Raw genomic sequence first — 23905 nt, 5'->3', positions numbered from 1 at the left:
TAAGTGACCCCAAACTTTTGAATGGTAGTGTATATAGTTTGTATTTGTTTGTTGTCTTCAGTCAATTGCAAATGTGCTTAGTGTTTTGAAACATGAGCCATTTCGATGATCTGTTTCGATTTTTGTGCTTAGAGTTGTAGCACATACTTGTGAAAATGGCACCAAAGTGATAAAGAAAAACGGTATTAAAGCTCTATCTCCCATCATAACACGACAATAATCCAGCAGTGTGTGTGTGTGTGTATGTGTGTGCGTGTGTATGTGCTCATGCATGCATTGTGTGTGTGTGCACTTGCTCACGTGCGCGGTGGTGGGCGCGTGTGTGTGTGTGTCTATTTAAGCTGTTTGTGGTTTGAGAAGTTAATTAGGATATCTGAATAGTTACGTAATCCCAGAAAGTTCTTTCTAAACTCAACATTTCCTCATCTCAAGTCCTTACATCAATTTCAACCTGTATCAAGTTCCGGTCAAAGTGACATGAAATGATTTAATAGTTTGTAATTCACATGTCTTATCAGGCTTTTATTGTTTGCCTGTTACCTGAGAAGTAACTGTTTATTCTATAGGATACCAATGGTGTATAGGTAATCTAATGTATTATAGGTGATACCAGTGACATGATGTACTATGATTGCATACTTTGATTGCCTACAGTGTCCACAATGTGGTTTTTAAGTCTGTATTGTGTACTGTAATATTTTGGAGTGACACCTACATAACATGTTCTAACTCTAGGAGTGAAGAGCAGGAGGTTCCCACTAACACTGGACAGGATGAGAGTGTCCTCATAGAGCTGCCTTTGTGCTGCTGCCTTTCCTAAAGTCTTCAAAAGAGTCCTTGTCTTAACACTGGTCAGTGAGTCAGAAAGCGCAGTAAAAAGGTATGTTTGGATTAGTCTGATGTTTTTAATAATTTATGTATGGTGATTAGAGGTCGACCGATTATGATTTTTCAACGCCGATACCAATTATTGGATGACCCAAAAACCCGATACCGATTAATCGGCCAATTATTATAATTTTTTTGTAATAATGACAATTACAACAATACTGAATGAACACTTATTTTAACTTAGTATAATACATCAATAAAATAAATTTAGCCTCAAATAAATAATGAAACATGTTCAATTTGGTTTAAATAATGCAAAAACAAAGTGTTGGAGAAGAAAGTAAAAGTGCAATATGTGCCATGTAAGAAAGCTAACGTTTAAGTGCCGCATTGCGAAGAGCTGCTGGCAAAACGTACGAAAGTACTATTTGAATGAATGCTTACGAGCGTGTTGGTGCCTACCACCGCTCAGTCAGACTGCTCTATCAAATCATAGACTTAATTATAATATAATAAACACACAGAAATATGAGCCTTAGGTCATTAATATGGTCGAATCCGGAAACTATCATCTCGAAAACAAAACAATTTTTCTTTCGGTGAAATACAGAACCGTTCCGTATTTTATCTAACAGGTGGCATCCCTAAGTCTAAATATTCCTGTTACATTGCACAACCTTCAATGTTATGTCATAATTACGTAACATTCTGGCAAATTAGTTCGCAACGAGCCAGGCGGCCCAAACTGTTGCATATACCCTGACTCTGCGTGCAATGAACGCAAGAGAAGTGACACAATTTCACCTGGTTAATATTGCCTGCTAACCTGGATTTCTTTTAGCTAAATATGCAGGTTTAAAATATATACTTGTGTATTGATTTTAAGAAAGACATTGATGTTTATGGTTAGGTACACGTTGGAGCAATGACAGTCCTTTTTTGCGAATGCGCACCGCATCAATTATATGCAACGCAGGATAGGCTAGATAAACTAGTAATATCATCAACCATGTGTAGTTAACTAGTGATTATGATATATTGATTGATTGTTTTTTTATAAGATAAGTTTAATGCTAGCTAGCAACTTACCATGGCTTCTTACTGCATTTGCGTAACAGGCAGGCTCCTCGTGGAGTGCAATGTAAAGCAGGTGGTTAGAGCGTTGGACTAGTTAACCGTAAGGTTGCAAGATTGAATCCCCGAGCTGACAAGGTAAAAATCTGTCGTTCTGCCCCTGAACAAGGCAGTTAACCCACCGTTCCTAGGCCGTCATTGAAAATAAGAATGTGTTCTTAACTGACTTGCCAAGTTAAATAAAGGTGTAAAAAAAAAAAATGTCATTCGGCAAATCGGTGTCCAAAAATACCGATTACCAATTGTTATGAAAACTTGAAATCAGCCCTAATTAAATCGGCCATTCTGATTAATCGGTCGACCTCTAATGGTGATGACATAGACAAATGTCCATCCTATTCTATTATATGGCCACAAAGAGATCTATCTCTCTGTTTATCAGATCCACGTGCTCAAATGCTTTGAGTAGCATATGATCTGATGCCAAATGTTTTGGTTAAGCTATACTAAACAAACCAGCATTCATCTACTTACAGAGGCTGCTGCCTCAGAGGCTGCTGCCCAATATACAGTTGAAGTCGGAAGTTTACATACACTTAGGTTGGAGTCATTAAAACTTGTTTTTCAACCACTCCACAAATTTCTTGTTAACAAACTATAGTTTTGGCAAGTCGGTTAGGACATCTACTTTGTGCATGACACAAGTAATTTTTTCAACAATTGTTTACAGACAGATTATTTCACTTATCACACTGTATCACAATTCCAGTGGGTCAGAAGCTTACATACACTAAGTTCACTGTGCTTTTAAACAGCTTGGAAAATTTCAGAAAATGATGTCATGTCTTTAGCAGCTTCTGATAGGCTAATTGACATAATTTGAGTCAATTGGAGGTGTACCTGTGGGTGTATTTCAAGGCCTACCTTCAAACTCAGTGCCTCTTTGCTTGACATCATGGGAAAATCAAAATAAATCAGCCAAGACCTCAGAAAAAAATTGTGGACCTCCACAAGTCTGGTTCATCCTTGGGAGCAATTTCCAAATGCCTGAAGGTACCACGTTCATCTGTACAAACAATAGTATGCAAGTATAAACACCATGGGACCACGCAGCTGTCATACCGCTGAGGAAGAATACGTGTTCTGTCTCCTAGAGATGAACGTACTTTGGTGTGAAAAGTGCAAATCAATCCCAGAACAACAGCAAAGGACCTTGTGAAGATGCTGGAGGAAACCGGTACAAAAGTATCTATATCCACAGTAAAACGAGTCCTATATTGACATAACCTGAAAGGTCGCTCAGCAAGGAAGAAGCCACTGCTCCAAAACCGCCATAAAAAAGCCAGACTACGGTTTGCAACTGCACATGAGGACAAAGATCGTACTTTTTGGAGAAATGTCCTCCGGTCTGATGAAACAGAAATAGAACTGTTTGGCCATAATGACCATTGTTATGTTTGGAGGAAAAAGGGGAGGCTTGCAAGCGAAAGAACACCATCCCAATCATGAAGCACGGGGTGGCAGCATCATGTTGTGGGGGTGCTTTTCTGCAGGAGGGACTGGTGCACTTCACAAAATAGATGGCATCATGAGGTAAGAAAATTGTGGATCAGACAGGAAGTTAAAGCTTGGTCGCAAATGGGTCTTCCAAATGGACAATGACCCCAAGCATACTTCCAAAGTTGTGGCAAAATGGCTTAAGGACAACAAAGTCAAGGTATTGGATTGGCCATCACAAAGCCCTGACCTCAATGCTATAGAAAATCTCTGGGCAGAACTGAAAAAGCGTGTGCGAGCAAGGAGGACTTCAAACCTGACCCAGTTTTACCAGCTCTGTCAGGAGGAATGGGCCAAAATTCTTATTGTGGGACGCTTGTGGAAGGCTACCCAAAAAGTTTGTCCCAAGTTAAACAATTTAAAGGTAATGTTACCAAATACTAATTGAGTGTATGTAAACTTCTGACCCACTGGGAATGTGATGAAAGAAATAAAAGCTGAAATAAATAATTCTCTCTACTATTATTCTGACATTTCACATTCTTCAAATAAAGTGGTGATTCTAACTGACCTAAGACAGAGAATTTTTACTATGATTAAATGTCAGGAATTGTGAAAAACTGAGTTTAAATGTATTTGGCTAAGGTGTACGTACACTTCTGACTTCAACTGTACATCAACAGGGCAAAATTGGTTGAAAAGACGTCATTACAGCAGGTTTCTGTTTGTAACAACATCATTTAAACCAGTTTTGCCCACTGGGTAGTTGGTACTAATCAATGTCTCTCAAACCTTTGACCTCCTCTAGAGCAGGGATTGACAACTTTGATGGGGGTGGGGGCCACAAAAAAATCATAACTCATCATGAGGGGCTGCAGTGGCTCGTGGGTCTGAGAAGCCATTTTAAAGTGAATTTCTTGCAATTCTGCACATTTTGCCATAGGATGGAGGCAAATGTTTGCAGTTTTTAATATGATAACTGATGATCAGTGGGCCCCACCCTGGTCGGTAATTTGACCATGCTTACTACAAGTTTAGATAGCTGGCCGCTAAGCTAACTTGCCAATGTAAAAAGTGTTAGCTGACATGGGCTAATGGAATGACTGCTGATGCACAACCAAATGGCACCTGTTGTGTTCTATTATTCTAATTCTCAACAGCAAGTTGAGACACCGACTGAGTTTTCCAAACTTTTGACTGGTACAGTATATACAAAAGTATGTGGGGGGCACCCTATTCAAATGACACCCTATTCCATATGGGCCCTGGTCAGAAGTTGTGCACTTTAAAGGGAATAGGGTGCCATTTGGGAGCCAGGAAATGTTTTCACTAAAGAAGAGCTCTTTGACTAGAATAGCAGGTGCTTGCTCATTGTCAAAGTGCGTGTTTAAGATCAACTACATTGCATTCTGGGCTCGTATTCACAAAGAGTTTTAAAGTAAGAGGGCTGATATACGATCATATTTCCTTTTTAGATCATAATGAATACAATTATATGAATACTCTGAGACTTTCTGTGAATACGGGAACTGCACTCCAAATAACTACCGTAAATTCCAGACTATAAGCCGCAACTTTTTTCCCAGGCTTTGAACCTCGCGCTAATATATGGATTTTTCCCGCTTTCAATTTTTTTTTCTCAAAAAAAACTCTTTCTGTGACGTGCTCAGTTTTTTGGCGGCATGAAGCTTTCATTAGACCAATGAAATTGCCGAACGGGTTAAGGTCAAACAACTTTTTGGTTTACTGTTTAGATTAAATCGAGTGCTCTCAAACTTCCCATCATTCTGATTACGGTAGTCATTTTGTCACCCTCATCATGGCAAAGACACAGAGAAATGCATATGATGCAGCTTTCAAGTTGAAGGCGATTGATCTGGCTGTTGGAAAAGGAAATTAATGAGTCGATGATAAGACGTTGGAAACAGCAGCGTGAGGAATTGACTCAGTGCAAAAAGACAACTAAAGCTTACTGCTAATTTTAAATTTTTTGTTACAAGCCGTGTTTCGTTAAAGCCTATTTATTTTTGTTACAAGCTGTGTTTCTTTAAAGCCTATTTATTTTTGTTACAAGCCGTGTTTCATTAAAGCCTGTGTAAAGTTAATTTGTTTCAATGTACCCGGTAGGCACCTGCGGCTTATAGACATGTGCGGCTTATTTATGTTCAAAATAAAAAACAAATGTAAATTCAGTGGGTGCGGCTTATATTCAGGTGCGCTTAATAGTCCGGAAATTACGGTACTAATCTCAGAATGTGACCAAGGTTAGGGATTCTGCACTTCAAACATGCCAACTGACAGTATAGTACAATTAGAGAGAAACAGGAAACCATGGGGCTAGGCACAGGTTGCTTCCCAAATGCTGCAATAGGATACGTCCCAAATTTCACCCTAGTCCCTACATTGTGCACTACTTTTGATGGGCTCTGGTCAAAAGTAGTGCACTATGTAGGGAATAGGGGTCCATTTTGGACGTAGGTCACACAGCCATATACTGTAGAGAAGTGGAAGAAGTGAAAGTGTTGTAGTGCCGCTCAACTGGGTCGCCAAAAATACATAATGCGATAACTTTCCTGAATTGATTAACGATAAAATAGAGCAATACGTTTATAACATTAATGTGCACCACAGTTTGTATTTATTTATTATCCTTTAAACTACCACAACTAGTGTGATGGTTGTAGCCATCAATTGTCTAATTAACAATCACCCATATTATGTTTTCTCATTCATTTCAAACTTCACATTTCTTTAGTATAGGCTACTTATCGTAACATTATAGGCTACTTATCGTAACATGAACATTATCGTCAAACTGCTTGCGCTAAGTGATCCGTATGGTCAGTGTTGATCCTTTTCAGTTTATCGTCCCAGCTCTACAGTATCAGATACAGTATTGGTGCTTTTCACCCCATGTTACACAATAATACCACTCTTTACTTTTTCTCTTTGCTTTTAGTTTTACAGGTGAATATAGGCTATAGGTGTATTAAGCTATAGCCTAGGTGTATTAAGATGTGACAATATTCAGCTATGTGAAACAACACAAACACAATACCGTCATGTCTGTATTGTCATCTCTTGACTCTAGTATAGCTACACCTGTGGGCCAAAGATAAAAACAACACAGGAAGTGCTAGCCTCTCCTGTCCTCCCCTAAACAGAGTTCAGAACACCCAGAACAAGATAGATTGGGGGTCAGGCATTATATTGTCTTGTTGGGGACTTGGCCCTCTCTATATCCTCACTTTGCACACAGACTTTTACTGCCTTCATGTCTTGTGCAAGCCTCTCCTCCATGTGTTCCAGATTTAGAACACTCAGAACAAAATAGATTGGGGATCAGTCTCACGACTGCCCTGTCTTGTTTTGTACTGTTTATCCTACTGCCATGTATTGTCTGCTCGGCATGTCTTGCATTTGCATTGCATTTCTTCTGTAGTTCTCATAGCAACGTTTTTGTTGCTTTAATCTGTTGAGGGGTGACGGCATTGCGTTATTAACATAACACTAGATGGACAATGATGAATCATTTTATTTGTCTCAGTCCCTCCACTGTCCTGTTGGGAACTTACTGTATGTTATTTTATTACTGAGTTAGGATAATAATTGACATGTCTGGAAGTGACTGTTCTGAGGGGTATACTACAAAGCAGAATCGAGGAGTTAGCCAGCTAACTTTGATAAGCAACAAGAAATAACTATAGCTATTTTGGCCCATTCCTCCATGCAGATCTCCTCTAGAGCAGTGATGTTTTGGGGCTGTCGCTGGGCGACACGGACTTTCAACTCCCTCCAAAGATTTTCTATGGGGTTGAGATCTGGAGACTGGCTAGGCCTCTCCAGGACCTTGAAATGCTTCTTACGAAGCCACTCCTTCGTTGCCCGGGCGGTGTGTTTGGGATCATTGTCATGCTGAAAGACCCAGCCACGTTTCATCTTCAATGCCCTTGCTGATGGAAGGAGTTTTTCACTCAAAATCTCACGATACATGGCCCCATTCATTCTTTCCTTTACACGGACAGTCATCCTGGTCCCTTTGCAGAAAAACAGCCCCAAAGCATGATGTTTCCACCCCCATGCTTCACAGTAGGTATGGTGTTCTTTGGATGCAACTCAGCATTCTTTGTCCTCCAAACACGACGAGTTGAGTTTTTACAAAAAAGTTCTATTTTGGTTTCATCTGACATTCTCCCAATCCTCTTCTGGATCATCCAAATGCTCTCTAGCAAACTTCAGACGGGCCTGGACATGTACTGGCTTAAGCAGGGGGACACGTCTGGCACTGCAGGATTTGAGTCCCTGGCGGCGTAGTGTGTTACTGATGGTAGGCTTTGTTACTTTGGTCCCAGCTCTCTGCAGGTCATTCACTAGGTCCCCCCGTATGGTTCTGGGATTTTTGCTCACTGTTCTTGTGATCATTTTGACCCCACGGGGTGAGATCTTGCGTGGAGCCCCAGATCGAGGGAGATTATCAGTGGTCTTGTATGTCTTCCATTTCCTAATAATTGCTCCCACAGTTGATTTCTTCAAACCAAGCTGCTTACCTATTGCAGATTCAGTCTTCCCAGCCTGGTGCAGGTCTACAATTTTGTTTCTGGTGTCCTTTGACAGCTCTTTGGTCTTGGCCATAGTGGAGTTTGGAGTGTGACTGTTTGAGGTTGTGGACAGGTGTCTTTTATACTGATAACAAGTTCAAACAGGTGCCATTAATACAGGTAACGAGTGGAGGACAGAGGAGCCTCTTAAAGAAGAAGTTACAGGTCTGTGAGAGCCAGAAATCTTGCTTGTTTGTAGGTGACCAAATACTTATTTTCCACCATAATTTGCAAATAAATTCATAAAAAATCCTACAATGTGATTTTCTGGATTTTTTTTCTTCTCATTTTGTCTGTCATAGTTGACGTGTACCTATGATGAAAATTACAGGCCTCTCTCATCTTTTTAAGTGGGAGAACTAGCACAATTGGTGACTGACTAAATACTTTTTTGCCCCACTGTATATATATATATATATTTTGTTAAATCAATTAGACCATGCCCATTTCAAGCTTATCTTTCAACAAAAATGTAAAGACTACATCCTCGATCCTGATCCTGCTTTGTAGTATACCCCTCTGGTGTTTTGGTGTTTGTATGATGCATTGACCTCGTGTCAATCTTCTCTAAAAAAAAATGACCTCTTTATGATGGATTTATATTCACAGATTTATCTCAAGTATTCACTATTCCCTTTGGTTTAAGATGGAATTCAACCAAAGCTACATTAGCTGACACATTAACTGCTAATAACACAGCAATGTGGCTTTGAATGACTTGAGCCAAAGGATCTGGTAAAACATTGTGCACTATATAGTGAATAGGGTGCTATTTGTGATGCAGCCTGTATGTTTATGGATATATTACATAATTCAATGTCCTTTATTCCTGTCTCTTCCAGCTCTGCTTCACCATGGCACAGTGGACGCAGATGAAACAGCTGATCCCCTATCTGGCCACACAGACCCTCAACGAGCTCTACTCCCCCTCCTTTCCCATGGACGTCAGGTGCTACCTGGCCAACTGGATCGAGGAGCAGAGATGGTATGTCTGAATTTTGACAAATAAAAGTGGGAAAGTGGATACACAAACACCTCTCTCTCTCTCTCTCTCTCTCTTTCTTTCTTTCTTTCTTTCTTTCTGTCTTTCTGTCTTTCTGTCTTTCTTCCCCAGGGAGGACTTTGAACCAGAGAAGGTAGACCAGGAGCCCCAGGCTCTGACCCTGCTCGATCAGATCATATCCTGCCTACAGAATCTAGCCGGGCAGAACCCCAACGTGGTGGAGAGGATGAGGCTGCAGCATATCTCCAGGAACATGGTACAGTAGATACACACACACTTATCCTCTCCACCAAACACACACACACTTGTAAAAATGGATTCCCATTCAAAATCCTATTTTCCCTAACCCCAACATTTTTTACTGAGTGCTTTCTTTTTATTGACCGGGAAATTAAAATGTGCGGACAGATTCTCTTTCTGTCCAACAATAAGAATCTCAGTCTTATCTCAAATTACTCGAATGAATGTGAACCTCTTTTGCACATGTGCAAAACTTCTTCGCACAATTTTTTGATCAGCAATCAGTCCTTAATTCAGGCATAAAAGAGTTCACCTCTGAGTTGCTGTTTGCAAGAATGGGCCAAGTAAGAGGCCGAGAGCAAGGACAAAGGAGAGATAGAGGGGCCCTCAGTTGAAATGGAAAAAGGTCAAATAAAGCCTTTTGTTTATGGATGTTCATGCTATTGAGTGACATTCTTTCTGCATTGGTCATCTTTGGTAAAAACTGTTTTGGGAAACACTAATACAGCCCATGATGTGATAATGTGTTTACTTGCCTTTTAAGGTCATACTATAATTATAGTACCAACAAATGGCACAGACATACTGTATAAAAGAAGGTTAACCATGTTAGGGTATATTGATAGTTGTAGTTAGTATTTATTGGGCCATTATGTAACGATTGATTGAAATTACTTTTCATTAGATAACAAGTTGTATGTTTTGATGGAGGTAGTTGATTTGGTGTCAGTTGGGAGCTATGTGTTAGTTGTTTTGAACAGGTCAATTCTGTTTGGACAAAGAAAAAGCAAAACTGTAAATCAATACAGTCTAAAAATGTATCCGTGGAGCTAAAATAAATGACACATAAATGTAAAGAGTATTTTCTGTGCAGCAGTGAAAATCAATGCTGTGCTTTCTGATAACGCTGCCAAGTTGTAACATTTATAAACTGAACCGTAACGGACCCAAAATCGAACCTTGTGGAACGCCACGTGATATCTATTTTCTCTGAGTTATGTTCAACAAGGGTGACAAACTCTTGACCAGTTAAATACTTTAGGCCCTGAACAAAATTTAGAGCTGGATCGGAGAGACCAACCCACCTCTCCAGTCAGTCCAGAAGGACATCATGGTCAACAGTGTCGAATGCAGCACTTAAATCCAAGAGTACAAGAGAGCTGTTTGGCATCTGTGTTTGCTCTAAGATCATTTACCACTTTAACTAAGGCTGTCTGTGCTGTGGTGGGCACAAAAACCAGATAGGATTTTTTTTTAAATACAGCTAGCGCTTAAAAAATAATTTCGCTGTTTAAAAATCAATTTCTCCAGAAATGTACTTAAGAATAGAAGGTTGGAGAGTGACCGAAAATGTATAACAGCTGAAGAATCTAGATTACTTTTCTTCAGACACATAGCAGTTTTTACTGCAGTGGGGAAAGTGACTGTGAACAGGGAGTGATTAACAATAGCCTGTACTTCTTCAGATATGCAATTCTAAACTGTTTTGAAGACGGTGGTGGGGATAAACCTAACCCTAACCTAGCCCCTGAGGAAGTTGATGACACTATTTCAAAGCAATTTCCTGTCCTAGAGATGAAATGTATGTTTAGGTTCCACCAGCGGACGAAGGCTATTTATACATATTCACAAATTAGGTGTGGGAATCTCTACATGGAGCTGATAAACATCAACAAATAGGGCACTGACAGCTGTCAGTGTAGCTAGCTAGCATGCTAACCTTATCTAGCTAGCTAACTATCTTGCTAACCTAATCTAGCTCATGGTTTTGTACAAAGTGGGCATTTCGGATTTGTCACTTCAAGCACTAATACACTGAGTGTACAAAACATTAGGAACACCTTCCTAATATTTGCCCTCAGAACAGCCTCAATTCGTCAGGGCATGGACTCTACAAGGTGTCGAAAGCGTTCCACAGGGATGCTGGCCCATGTTGACGCCAATGCTTCCCACAGTTGTGGTCCATTCTTGACACACACGGGAAGCTGTGTGTCTCAAGGCTTTAAAATCCTTCTTTAACCTGTCTCCTCCCCTTCGTCTACATTTATTAAAGTGGATTTAACAAGTGACCTCAATAAGGGATCATAGCTTTCACCTGGATTCACCTGGTCAGTCTATGTCATGGAAAGAGCAGGTGTTCCTAATGTTTTGTACACAGTGTATATCATACTTTGACTAAAACGATGACTTGTTGACTTAAATTGTTGGCAACATCATGGGTAATCTTCGTCCATCGTCTTTCAGCTCTAAATAGTGGATTTCTACTGGTGTGGGCATTTGACCGTAAACCTAAAATAGCATATTTACTTTTCAGTATTGTTCTTGTTTTCCTATTTTGTCAACCTGGTCACGCACACACACACACACACACACACACACACACACACACACACACACACACACACACACACACACACACACACACACACACACACACACACACACACACATACACACACACACACACACACACACACACACACACACACACACACACACACTAATGTACTGAAGTGGCCCACTCAGGGCCTTATACATGGCCTTCTCACCATTGTTTACTATAAAGAGAAAAACTGACAATACAGGTTTCAAAACATACAGTTCAGTAGCCTAGGTGCCAGTTTGTTTCTACTCTCTAGCCAAGTCCTTATGGAATTGTCACACATGGAGTTAGCAAGATAGCACAAACAGATCTAGGACCAGGCTAACAGTTCTCAGTACTCAGAGGGAACATGTTGACCTCAGTAATATTATCTTATATTGAATCAACTGACCTGACTATGTGGATATGGTCTGGTGGTTGATGGGAACTCTGCCTGCCTTCCAGAATATGTTCCGCTCCCAACCTTTCCAGCTGGTACTCACAGTCAGGGATGTCCTGAGGAAGGAGAGAGAGCTGCTCAGTCAAGCGGTAAGTGTAACAAAGCCTTTAGCTCAGCGTGCCAACACAGTTTTGTGGCACATAGGAGGGCCACAGAAACCACAAAAGTTCACTTCCAACACAAAATATGTTTTGGATTGTTAATATGATAAGAAAGCTGCGTGTAAAAAATTTGACTTTTTTACATTTAACTTTTAAAACATTTGAATGTTTAATATGTGGGCATAATAGGTAATACCAGTCCGCTCCTCTCCTCCATAGTTTACCCAAATCTCCTCACGCCACTTCCCCCTGGCCCCAACCCAGCCCAGGACCCCATGGGCCCTGCCCCCACCACCAGACACACCTCTAATACTTTGTCTTCCCCCTCCACAGTCTACCCAGATCCCGGCCCTAGCCCTCTTCTCTCAACCCCCAGCCCAGGATTCCATGGCTGCAGCCCCCCCCACCAGAGACGTGGACCTGCTTGTGCTCAAGGTGCTTGAGATCCAGGACTGCAGACAGCAGATCCACCAGCTGCAGGAGGAGCTCAACTGGGAGAGGCAGAACTATGAGTCCATGCAGGGTGAGAAATACCAAAGACACGTATTACTAAGACGGGGAACCATTAGCATTTCCCCATAGCAAAACATGTCACACTTAGCCGCAATGCTAATTCGAGCTGAGCATTTGCATAGCAAATAGCTATGAGAGAGGCAGAACTATGAATCCATTCCGGGGAGTGAGATGGCTGGGGATAAAGAGATTCTCTGGTACTTTTGTATACTTTTTAGCCAGTAGTTCTGAAAGTAGCGCTCACGAGCCAAAAGTTGCCCCATTTAGTAGATGTTTTTAATCAAAAATTGACTGACAGTCCTGCATGCATACATTATGTGCACCACGTCATTGTTCATCTTGCTAGCTGTCACTTAAATGGTGAGGTTCTGAATCTCATTGGCTGGAACTCGAATTGCTAGTGGGCTGGTCCATGTGGGAGGAAATGTAGGGAAAATGGTGCCGCACAGCTTCTAGTAAACAGTCGCTTTTAAACTAGGGATTTTGTGGCTAATTGAGGTAAAACAGTAATTCTGCTCATAGATTATGCATGTATGAACTAGACATTGACACATTCAGCCCAAGTTAAAAAAATAGTTCTCGCTAAATTTCCGGAGCATGTCTTTAAGTAATATTTCCCCCTTAGTCATGCATGGACTTTTATGGGATGTGACGTAAAATGTGACCATAGTGGACGTTAGGATTCGTCCCTATATGCCACTCAGCAGACACTTTTGTCCAAAAAGACTGTATATTGAGTCCAGAATTTAACACAACATACTTCTTTGATCTGGGTTAAGTGCTCTGAAAAATTGGCCCCCATATGGCACTCTATTCCTTATATAATGCACTACTTTTGACCAGGGCCCATGGGCTCTGTTAAAAAGTTGTGCACTATGTATAGGGAATAGGTTAGTTGCCATTTGGGACACAACCTAAATATACTGTATGGATTATTACTCATGCTCAGACTAGTTTGTCAACTACAATACATGTATGTGGACACCCCTTCAAATTAGGGGATTTGGCTATTTAAGTAAAATCGAGCACACAGCCATGAAATCTACATAGACAAACATTGACAGTAGAATGGCCCGTATTGAAGAGCTCAGTAACTTTCAACATTGCACCGTCATAGGATGCCACCTTTCCAACAAGATAGTTTGTCAAATTTCTGCCCTGCTACAGCTTCACCGGTCAGCTGTAAGTGCTGTTATTGTGAAGTGAAAACATCTAGGAGCAACAACGGCTTAGCCGCAAAGTGTTAGGCCACACAAGCTCACAGAACGGGACCAGCGAGTGCTGAAGCGTGTAGCTCGTAAAAATCGTCTGTCCTCGGTTGCAACGCTCACTACCGAGTTCCAAATTGCCTCTGGAAGCAACGTCAGCACAATAACTATTTGTCTGGAGCTTCATGAAATGGGTTTCCATGGCTGAGCAGCCGCACACAAGCCTAAGATCACCATGCGCAATGCCAAGCATCGGCTGGAGTGGTGTAAAGCTTGCCGCCATTGGGGCAGTGGAAACGCGTTTTCTGGAGTGATGAATCACGCTTCACCATTTGGCAGTCCGACGGACGAATCCGGGTACCTGCCCGAATGCATAGCGCCATCTGTACAGTTTGGTGGTTGGAGGAGGAATAATGGCCTGGGGCTGTTTTTTGTGGTTCAGGCTAGGCCTCTTTGTTCCAGTTAAAGGAAATCTTAACGCTACAGCATACAATGACATTCTAGACTATTCTACACTTCCAACTTTGTGGAAACAGTTTGAGGAAGGCCCTTTCCTGTTTCAGCATGACAATGCCCCCATGCACAAAGCGAGATCCATACAGAAATGGTTTGTCAAGATCTGTGTGGAGAAACTTGACTGGCCTGCACAGAACCCTGACCTCAACCCCATCTAACAACTTTGGGATGAATTGGAACGCCAACTGCAAGCCAGGCCTAATCGCCTAACATCAGTGCCCAACCTCACAAATGCTCTTGTGACTGAATGCAAGCAAGTCCCCGCAGCAATGTTCCAACAATTTGTGGAAAGCCTTGCCAGAAGGGTGGAAGGCTGTTATAGCAGCAAAGTGACAACCAACATATTAATGCCCATGATTTTGGAACGAGATTATTGCCGAGCAGGTGTCTACATACTTTTGGTCATGTAGTGTATGTGGTTCATAGTTATTCTGAGGAATTTAGTTTTACCCCCAAGGTCAACTCCTATTCCAGATTCCTCACTGTTGTTAGTTTGAGAACCTGGCCAACCACATTCTATTCCAGTTCAATGCTAGAAGCAGCTTGATGTAGCAGAGTTTGTTTGTAATCCCTATGGTGTCAAGATTAAGTCAATTCATATGAAACGGGTCTTCCACAGTCAAACATGGTTTGATCAATCACATGTATTTATAAAGCCCTTTTTACATCAGCAGATGCTTATACAGAACCCAGCATAAAACCCCAATGAGCAAGCAATGCAGATGTAGAAGCATGTTGGCTAAGTAAAACTCCCTAGAATGACAGGAAACGAGATAGGAACCTCTAGAGCGGCTATTCCTAAACGATTCCCAATGCCGTCGGGGGTACGCCAAATAAAAATGTGATTCACATTTTCAAATAGTCCATTTAGATTTTCCAACGGGGATATACATTTGGGTGATGTTTTTTTCTCAATGCCAAAAATAAAATTAAGCCATCTAGTGTTCAGCGAAATAACAACACAATGTCAAATACAGGTAGCCTAGTCAAATAATTAACATCCAATCACATTAACCTTTACTCTCTCGCAGGAAACCCTCACTCTTGCGCAAACATTTAGAAACAAAACATGTCAATTTGAGAAATAAGCCACTGGAGTTTTTGGAGCGAGAATTAAGACGACTTTCGAGTAGTAAGACATGTATAAAAGCAACAGATACCATTAATAAGAAGGGGCTAGAAGCGTCTTATATGGTGAGCTACCGAGTGGCTAGGACAGGCAAGCCCTATACTATCAAACGCGCCAAATAAATGGACATTTTAGAGATATAACGACGGAATTAATCGCACAAAAGGACCATATGTTATGTTTATGGGACATATTGGAGTGCCAACAGAAGAAGCTCTTCAAAAGTAAGGCATGAATTATATCGTTATTTCTGAGTTTTGTGTCGCGCCTGGCGGAATGAAATATGATTGTCTTGTTTGTTTGATACGGTGCTGTCCTCAGATAATTACATGGTTTGCTTTCGCTGTAAAGCCTTTTTGAAATCTGACACCCTGGCTGGATTAACAAGAAGTTAAGCTTTATTTTGACATATTGCATGTGTATTTTCAAGAATGTTAAATATGTACAATTCTGTAGTTTGAATTTGGCGCCCTGCACTTTCACTGGATGTTGGTCAGGTGGGACGGTAGCCTCCCATTTCAGATACTGATGCCCTTTGCAACCATAGTGGATTCTCGACCCTCACTAGCATGAAAACTAAATACAGGCACAGACTGTGTGTGGAAAATTATTTAAGACTGAGACTCTCTCCAATACAACCCAACATACAACCCAACATGAGTTATGTGCATCCTTTCAAGCACACCCTTCTCATTAACCTGTGGTGAGTTATTCACCATTTTTGATGAACAAATCAGGTTTTATATGTAAGATGGCTAAATGAAGAGCAAAATTATTTATTATTATATTATTATTTGTGCCCTTGTCCTATAAGAGCTTTTTGTCACTTCCCACGAGCCGGGTTGTGACAAACTCACACTCATTCTTATGTTTAATAAATGTATTGTTTAGTGTGCGTGTGGCAGGCTTACAATGATGGCAAAAAACACAATTTGAGAGTGAGCTGACCCTGGTGCTAGAGGTGGTACGCAGCTGGAGGTTGAATGTTTGAAAGGGTACGGGACTATAAAAAGTTTGGGAACCACTGCTCTAGAGGAATCAAAAATCTCATAATTCAAATTTCTCAAACATACTACTATTTTACACCATTTTAAAGATACACTTCTCCTTAATTTAACCACATTGTATGATTTCAAAAAGGCTTTACGGCGAAAGCAAAACATTAGATTATGTTAGGACAGTGCCTAAAAAATAAAAGCCACACAGCCATTTTCCAAGCAAGGACAGGCGTCACAAAAAACAGAAATACAGCTCAAATTAAGCACTAACCTTTGATGATCTTCATCAGATGGCACTCATAGGGCTTCATGTTACACAATACATGTATGTTTTGCTCGATAAAGTTCATATTTATATAAAAAAATAAAACATTTTACATTGGCCCGTAATGTTCAGAAATGCTTTTCCTCCGAAAACTTCCGGTGAATGAGCACATCAGTTTATAGAAATACTCATCATAAACGTTGATAAAATATTAAACTGTTATTCAAATAATTTATAGATAAACATCTCCTTAATGCAACCGCTGTGACAGATTTCAAAAAAGCTTCACGGGGAAAGCACACACATTGCAATAATCTGAGTACTGCGCTCAGAAAACAACAGCAGGCAATACAGATACCCGCCATTTTGGAGTCATCTAAAATCATAAATAGCATTATAAATATTCACTTACCTTTGATGATCTTCATCAGAATGCACTCCTAGGAATCCCAGGTCCACAATAAATGTTGTTTTGTTCAATAAAGTCCATCATTTATGTCCTCTTTGTTAGCGCGTTCAGTAAGCTACTCCAAATGTAGGAAGCGCGCTGAAACTTTCACGACGAAAAGTCAAAACAAGTTCTATTTACGTTCGTAGAAACATGTCAAACGATGTATAGCATCAATCTTTAGGGCCTTTTTAACATAAAACTTCAATAATATTCCAACCGGACGATTCCAATGTCTTGAAAAATGTAATGGAACACAGCTACCCCTCACGTGAAAGCGTGCCAATGAACTCATGTCCTTTCCTGAGTCAACAACTTCCAACTTCCTTTGTTCGCTCTCTGTTCACCATAGAAGCCTCAAACAACTTTCTAAAGACTGTTGACATCTAGTGGAAGCCTTAGGAAGTGCAAAATGAACCCTAAGTCACCGTATACTGAATAGGCCCAGTCTTGAAAAACTACAAACCACTTCCTGGTTGGATTCTTCTCAGGTTTTTGCCTGCCATATGATTTCTGTTATACTCACAGACATAATTCAAACAGTTTTAGAAACTTCAGAGTGTTTTCTATCCAAATCTACTAATAATATGCATATCCTACGTTCTGAGCCCGAGTAGTAGGCAGTTTAATTTGGGCACGTCATTCATCCGAATTTCCGAATACTGCCCCGTCACTAAAAAGTTAAAAGGTCAAGACAGCAGGTGCTTTAGAGAGAGGGAAAGAAAGAGCTTTTGACTAGCTTTTGAATATCTCCCAGGATACATAGAGTACATGTTGCCTGCTGACTTTAGCAGACATAAAATATAGGAAGGAACGCCCTGTTGCTGAGAGACTGGGAACAGAAAGCTGGGCCAGCATTCATTAAGTGTCTCAGAGTAGGAATGCTGATCTTGGCTCAGGTCCCTCACTGTCCATGGGATCTTGTTCACTCCTGTTCTGAAACTCTTTGTGAGCTCATGGAGGACTTTGGCTGTGTTTACACAGGCAGCCCAATTGTGATCTTTTGCCAATAATTGGTCTTTTGACCAGTCAGATCAAATCTTTTAGCAATAATTGGGCAGAAGATCAAAATTGGGATGCCTGTGTAAACACAGCCATTTTATTCTGTGTCTAGTTGAAATGAGGCCCAGTGTGCATTATTTTCCTCCAAGGCCCTGCGACAGACTAGCGTCCTGTTTAGGGGGTGTACTAGTACCAATGACTATATATATGATTGGACAAAGCCATTGATCAAGTGACACCATTAATTCCTCAATAGCGCATTTAAGCCAAATGAAGTCGGTTAAGATGGCGTCTCATGGAGACATAACATGCACAGTTGAGCTTCTCCAGGAAGTGAAGTTGCAGGCTAGCTCAGTGCTTCCCCCTCTCATTGATTAACTCAATTTGAAGGCCGACCGGGTTACTGCAGGCTGCCATTAGCAACTAAATTATCCTTATAACTTCTTCTGTGCACAATTTTCAAATAATTGGTTCAAGGACATACATCTGGTGTGTTAGAAGCAATTATTGGTACCATGATTGCCTTCAATTTTTATTTATTTTTTACTCTAAGATTAACCACGAAGATAGTAATTTCTCCATTCACTATAATGGGGGATCCTGTTTTCTGCTAACAATGCCTGCAGTACCGCAGTCGTCCTTGAACTTCCTTGGCTTCAGTGAGAGGGGGCAGTCGTTCTCCCCTGACTTGTACAGCTGCCTCACGCTATAGAAACAGGAGATAGGCTCCTGGCTTATGGGCCATTCTGGCTCGGGACAAGGCTACTTAGACTGCGTTTACACAGCATGGCAAATTCTGATATTTTTTCACTAATTGGTCTTTTGACCAATCAGATCAGCTCTGGAAAAGAGCTGATGTGAAAATATCTGATGTGGTTGGTCAAAAGACCAATTAGTGGAAAAATTATCCACATTTGGCTGCATGTGTAAACGGCCCAATAAAATAAATAAATGTTAAATTGGGTGACAGGCACTCTCCAGCAGACCCAGACCAATGGGATGGACTCCAGCATTTCAGAAGTCACCAAACTCCAGACTAACATCAAACAGCATGAGTACAATGGCCAAGTCATAGCCAAGGTAAGCTATTACGTAACACACACACAATTGTTGTTCTCACGTGTGAGCCTGCTATTGTTACGTCTGTCATGAGAGACTATACCTGAAGTTGTCTAAAACATTTTGCTACGGTGTGCCCTTCTGAACATGACCCTGCTACACCTATACTCTAAGTGGATCTCTATGGCCGGAGGGCCGTCTAAACTAGTTTTGTTTGCCTCTCCCTGTATGAACTGTTTGTCTCCCTGAGGTCGGAGTTTCCCAGTACTGTAAACTGTTTGCCTTTCTCTGCATAACTCTCTCTCTATGAGCTAAACTATGTGTGCGTACGTGTGTTCGTGCGTGCACATGTGTCTGTTTGCAGAAGCGTGTCCAGCTGCTCCAGGAGGCAGTGTCTAGTCTGGAGAAGTGTCAGTCTCGTCTGATCAGCAGGATCAAAGCCTGGAGGTGGGAACAGCATCAAGCTACTATTGGACACCCCTTCGATGACAACCTCAGCCCTCTGCAGACGTGGTGAGGCCTGCGCACGCGTGTGTGTGTGTGTGTGTGCAGTGGTGGAAAACATTAATTTGTCATACTTGAGTAAAAGCAAATGCTGTACATAAAATTCCTTATATTAAGCAAACCAGACGGCACTATTTTCTTGTTTTTTAAATGTACACACAGACAGACTCCAACACTCAGACATCATTTATTTCTATTTAACCTTTATTTAACTAGGCAAGTCAGTTGAGAACAAATTCTTATTTACAATGATGGCCTACCAGAAGGCAAAAGGCCTCCTGCTGGGATGGAGGCTGAGATTTAAAAAAAAATATATAGGACAAAACACACATCACGACGAGAGACAACACTACATAAAGAGAGACCTAAGACGACAACATAGCATGGCAGCAACACATGAAAACACAGCATGGTATCAACACAACATGACAACAACATGGCAGCAGCACAACATGGTAGAAGCACAAAACATGGTACAAAAATTATTGGGCACAGACAACAGCACAGGGAAAGAAGGTAGAGACAACAATACATCCCGCAAAGCAGCCACATCTGTCAGTAACAGTGTCCATGATTGAGTCTTTGAATGAAGAGATGGAGACAAAACCGTCCAGTTTGAGTGTTTTTTGCAGCTCGTTCCAGTCGCTAGCTGCAGCGAACTGAAAAGAGGAGCGACTCAGGGATGTGTGTGCTTTTAGGACCTTTAACAGAATGTGACTGGCAGAATGGGTGTTGTATGTGGAGGATGATGGCTGCAGTCGGTATCTCAGATAGGGGGGAGTGAGGCCTAAGAGGGTTTTATAAATAAGCATCAACCAGTGGGTCTTGCAACGGGTATACAGAGATGACCAGTTTACAGAGGAGTATAGAGTGTAGTGATGTGTCCTATAAGGAGCATTGGTGGCAAATCTGATGGCTGAATGGTAAAGAACATCTAGCTGCTTGAGAGAACCCTTACCTGCCAATCTATAAATTAAGTCTCCATAATCTAGCATGGGTAGGATGGTCATCTGAATCAGGGTTAGTTTGGCAGCTTTGATGAAAGAGGAGTAATTACGATAGAGGAAACCAAGTCTAGATTTAACCTTAGCCTGCAGCTTTGATATGTGCTGAGAGAAGGACAGTGTACCATCTAGCCATACTCCCAAGTACTTGTATGAGGTGACTACCTCAAGCTCAAGCTCTAAACTCTCAGAGATAGTAATCACACCGGTGGAGAAAGGGGCATTCTTCTTACCAAACCGATAATCTCATAGATAACCTCACCTGAATACCATATTCATAATGTATCAAATATTGGAGGTGTTCAAGACAAGGTTAAGGGCAGAGAAAGCTTGTTGGACACTAAGAACACTTTGTTGTAGAGCGTTTAACACAAAATCCAGAGAGGGGCCAGCTGAGTATACGACTGTATCATCTGCATATAAATGGATGAGAGAGCTACCTACTGCTTTAGCTATGTTGTTGATGTAAATTGAGAAGAGCGTGGGGCCTACGATCGAGCCTTGGGGTACTCCCTTGGTGAGAGGCAGTGGCTGAGACAGCAGCTTGTCTGACTTTATACATTGCACTCTTTGAGAGAGGTAGTTTGCAAACCAGGCCAAAGACCCGTCAGAGACATCAATACTCCTTAGCCGGCCCACAAGAATGGAATGGTCTACTGTATCAAAAGCTTTGGCCAAGTCAATAAAAATAGCAGCACAACATTGCTTAGAATCAAGGGCAATGGTGACATCATTTAGGACCTTTAAGGTTGCAGTGACACATCCATAACCTGAGAGGAAACCAGATTGCATACCAGAGAGGATACTATAGACATCTAGAAAGCCAGTTAGTTGATTATTGACACGTTTTTCCAACACTTTTGATAAACAGGGCAAATAAAGGATGCACTGTGGCTTTAAATAAAGGATGCACTGTGGCTACCTTCCAAGCAATGGGAACCTCCCCAGAGAGGAGAGACAGGTTAAAAAGGTCAAAGATAGGCTTGGCGATGATAGGGGCAGCAACCTTAAAGAACAAAAGGTCTAAACCATCTGAACCAAATGTTTTTTTGGGGTCAAGTTTAAGGAGCTCCTTTAGCACCTCGGACTCAGTGATCGCCTGCAAGGAGAAACTTTGTAGCGGGGCAGGGGAAAAAGAGAGAGGAGCATCAGGGATAGTCACATTAGAAGGGGTGGGAGATGAGGAAATGTTGGACGGGCATGGTAGAGTCAAATAGGAATCCTGACTTAATGAACTGGTGATTAGAGCTCAGCCATGTGCTCCTTGCCAGTAACAACCATATCATCAACATTAAGGGACATGGGCAGCTGTGATGAGGGGGGGTTGGGTATATTCTCCAGGTCTTTAACTATTTTCCAGAACTTCTTGGGTTAAACCCACAGAGAGAGAACTGCTCCTTAAAGTAAATAACTTTGCATTGGCTTCTTCTGTGGTGTCCTCCCATGAACACCATTCTTGTTTAGTGTTTTATGTATCGTAGACTCGTCAACAGAGATGTTAGCATGTTCCAGAGATTTCTGTACATTTTAGCTGACACTCCAGGATCCTTCTTAACCTCATTGAGCATTCTGCACTGTGCTCTTGCAGTCATCTTTGCAGGATGACCACTTCTAGTGAGAGTAGCAACAGTGCTGAACATTCTCCATTTATAGACAATTTGTCTTACCGTGGACTGATGAACATCAAGGCTTTTAGAGATACTTTTGTAACCCTTTCCAGCTTTATGTAAGTCAACAATTCTTAATCTTAGGTCTTCTGAGATCTCTGTTCGAGGTATGGTTCACATCAGGCTCTGCTTCTTGTGAATAGCTAACTCAAATTTTGTGAGTGTTTTTTTTATAGGGCAGGGTAACTTTAACCAACATCTCCAATCTCGTCTCATTGATTGAACTCCAGGTTACCTGACTCCAATTAGCTTTTGGAGAAGTCATTAGCCTCGGATTTCACATACTTTTTCCAATCTACACTGTGAATGTTTAAATTATTTATTCAATATAGACAAGAACAATACAATCATTTGTGTGTTATTAGTTTAAGCACACTGTGTTTGTCTATTGTTGTGACTTAGATGAAGATCAGATGACATTCTATGACCAATTTATCCAGAAATCCAGGTAATTCCAAAGGGGTCCACATACTTTTTCTTGCCACTGTATGCATTACAACAGCGTCCCTTCATATACATAGAGCTCTCCTCACATAGGCTTCCTGTAAACAGTCAACCATACCACAAAGATGTTCAGATACCTGGGGAGCCATGTTACCCTGTCCATACGCACGGACAAGCAGACACATGCCCAGCCGCCGAGACACATGTCCCCGCCCCCCCACTTCCTTGCGCATGCATACCCGACTGCATCCATCCATATAAAACAACTTCTCTAGGCAAATGACTATTAAACAGCTAAAGCCTATTGGTAAACACATATACAAATGAAGACTCTCAAGTTTCAGATTGTCGTGTTTGACTATTTGAGCCTTTTTATGCAAACTGTCTGTAAAGGTTAATCCTCTGTGAATGACTGGTTTGTCTAATCAGTTATGACACACATCAACATTTGTATATGTTTGCAGGTGTATGATTTGAAGTGTAACATTGTTTTGTGACCTGCCATTTCTCCCCCCCCACCTCCATTCCCCCCCTCTCTCGCTCTCCCTCCCTCCCCCCCCTCTCTCAGTTCAATTCAATTCAATGGCATGGGAAACATATGTTAACATTGTCAAAGCAAAGTAGATAATAAACAGAAGTGAATTTAACAATAGAAATGATCAGTAAACATTACACTCACAGAAGTTCTATAAGAATAAAGACATTTCAAATGTCATATTATGTCTATATACAGTGTTGTAACGATGTGCAAATAATTCAAGTACAAAAGGGAAAATAAATATGGGTTATATTTACAATGGTGTTTGTTCTTCACTTTTTTCCCTTTTCTTGTGGCAACGGGTCACAAATATTGCTGCTGTTATTGCACATTGTGGTATTTCACCTAGTAGATATGAGAGTTTATCAAAATTGGGTTTGTTTTTGAATTCTTTGAGGATCTGTGTAATCTGAGGGAAATATGTGTCTCTAATATGGTCATACA

General features: G+C 41.1%; 1 protein-coding gene across 3 annotated transcripts in view; it reads left to right on the top strand.

Annotated features, from left to right (window-relative positions):
• stat6 (signal transducer and activator of transcription 6, interleukin-4 induced) overlaps positions 1-23905 on the top strand; it is a 55523-nt gene that overhangs the window by 11273 nt on the left and 20345 nt on the right. For 2 of the 3 annotated variants that reach the window (XM_014135763.2, XM_014135765.2), the window contains exons 2-8: positions 736-880; positions 8843-8985; positions 9115-9259; positions 12071-12154; positions 12500-12689; positions 19216-19325; positions 19669-19817. In XM_014135763.2, the coding sequence (XP_013991238.1) occupies positions 8855-8985; positions 9115-9259; positions 12071-12154; positions 12500-12689; positions 19216-19325; positions 19669-19817 (809 nt within the window). In that variant the 5' untranslated portion in view covers positions 736-880; positions 8843-8854. The remainder of the gene's footprint in view (positions 1-735; positions 881-8842; positions 8986-9114; positions 9260-12070; positions 12155-12499; positions 12690-19215; positions 19326-19668; positions 19818-23905) is intronic. The other variant, XM_014135764.2, reaches the window with a different exon arrangement.

Source organism: Salmo salar, chromosome ssa13 (assembly GCF_905237065.1).
Source record: "Salmo salar chromosome ssa13, Ssal_v3.1, whole genome shotgun sequence".
Classification (NCBI taxonomy): Eukaryota; Metazoa; Chordata; class Actinopteri; order Salmoniformes; family Salmonidae; genus Salmo; species Salmo salar.
This window is presented reverse-complemented; position numbering and strand designations above follow the sequence as displayed.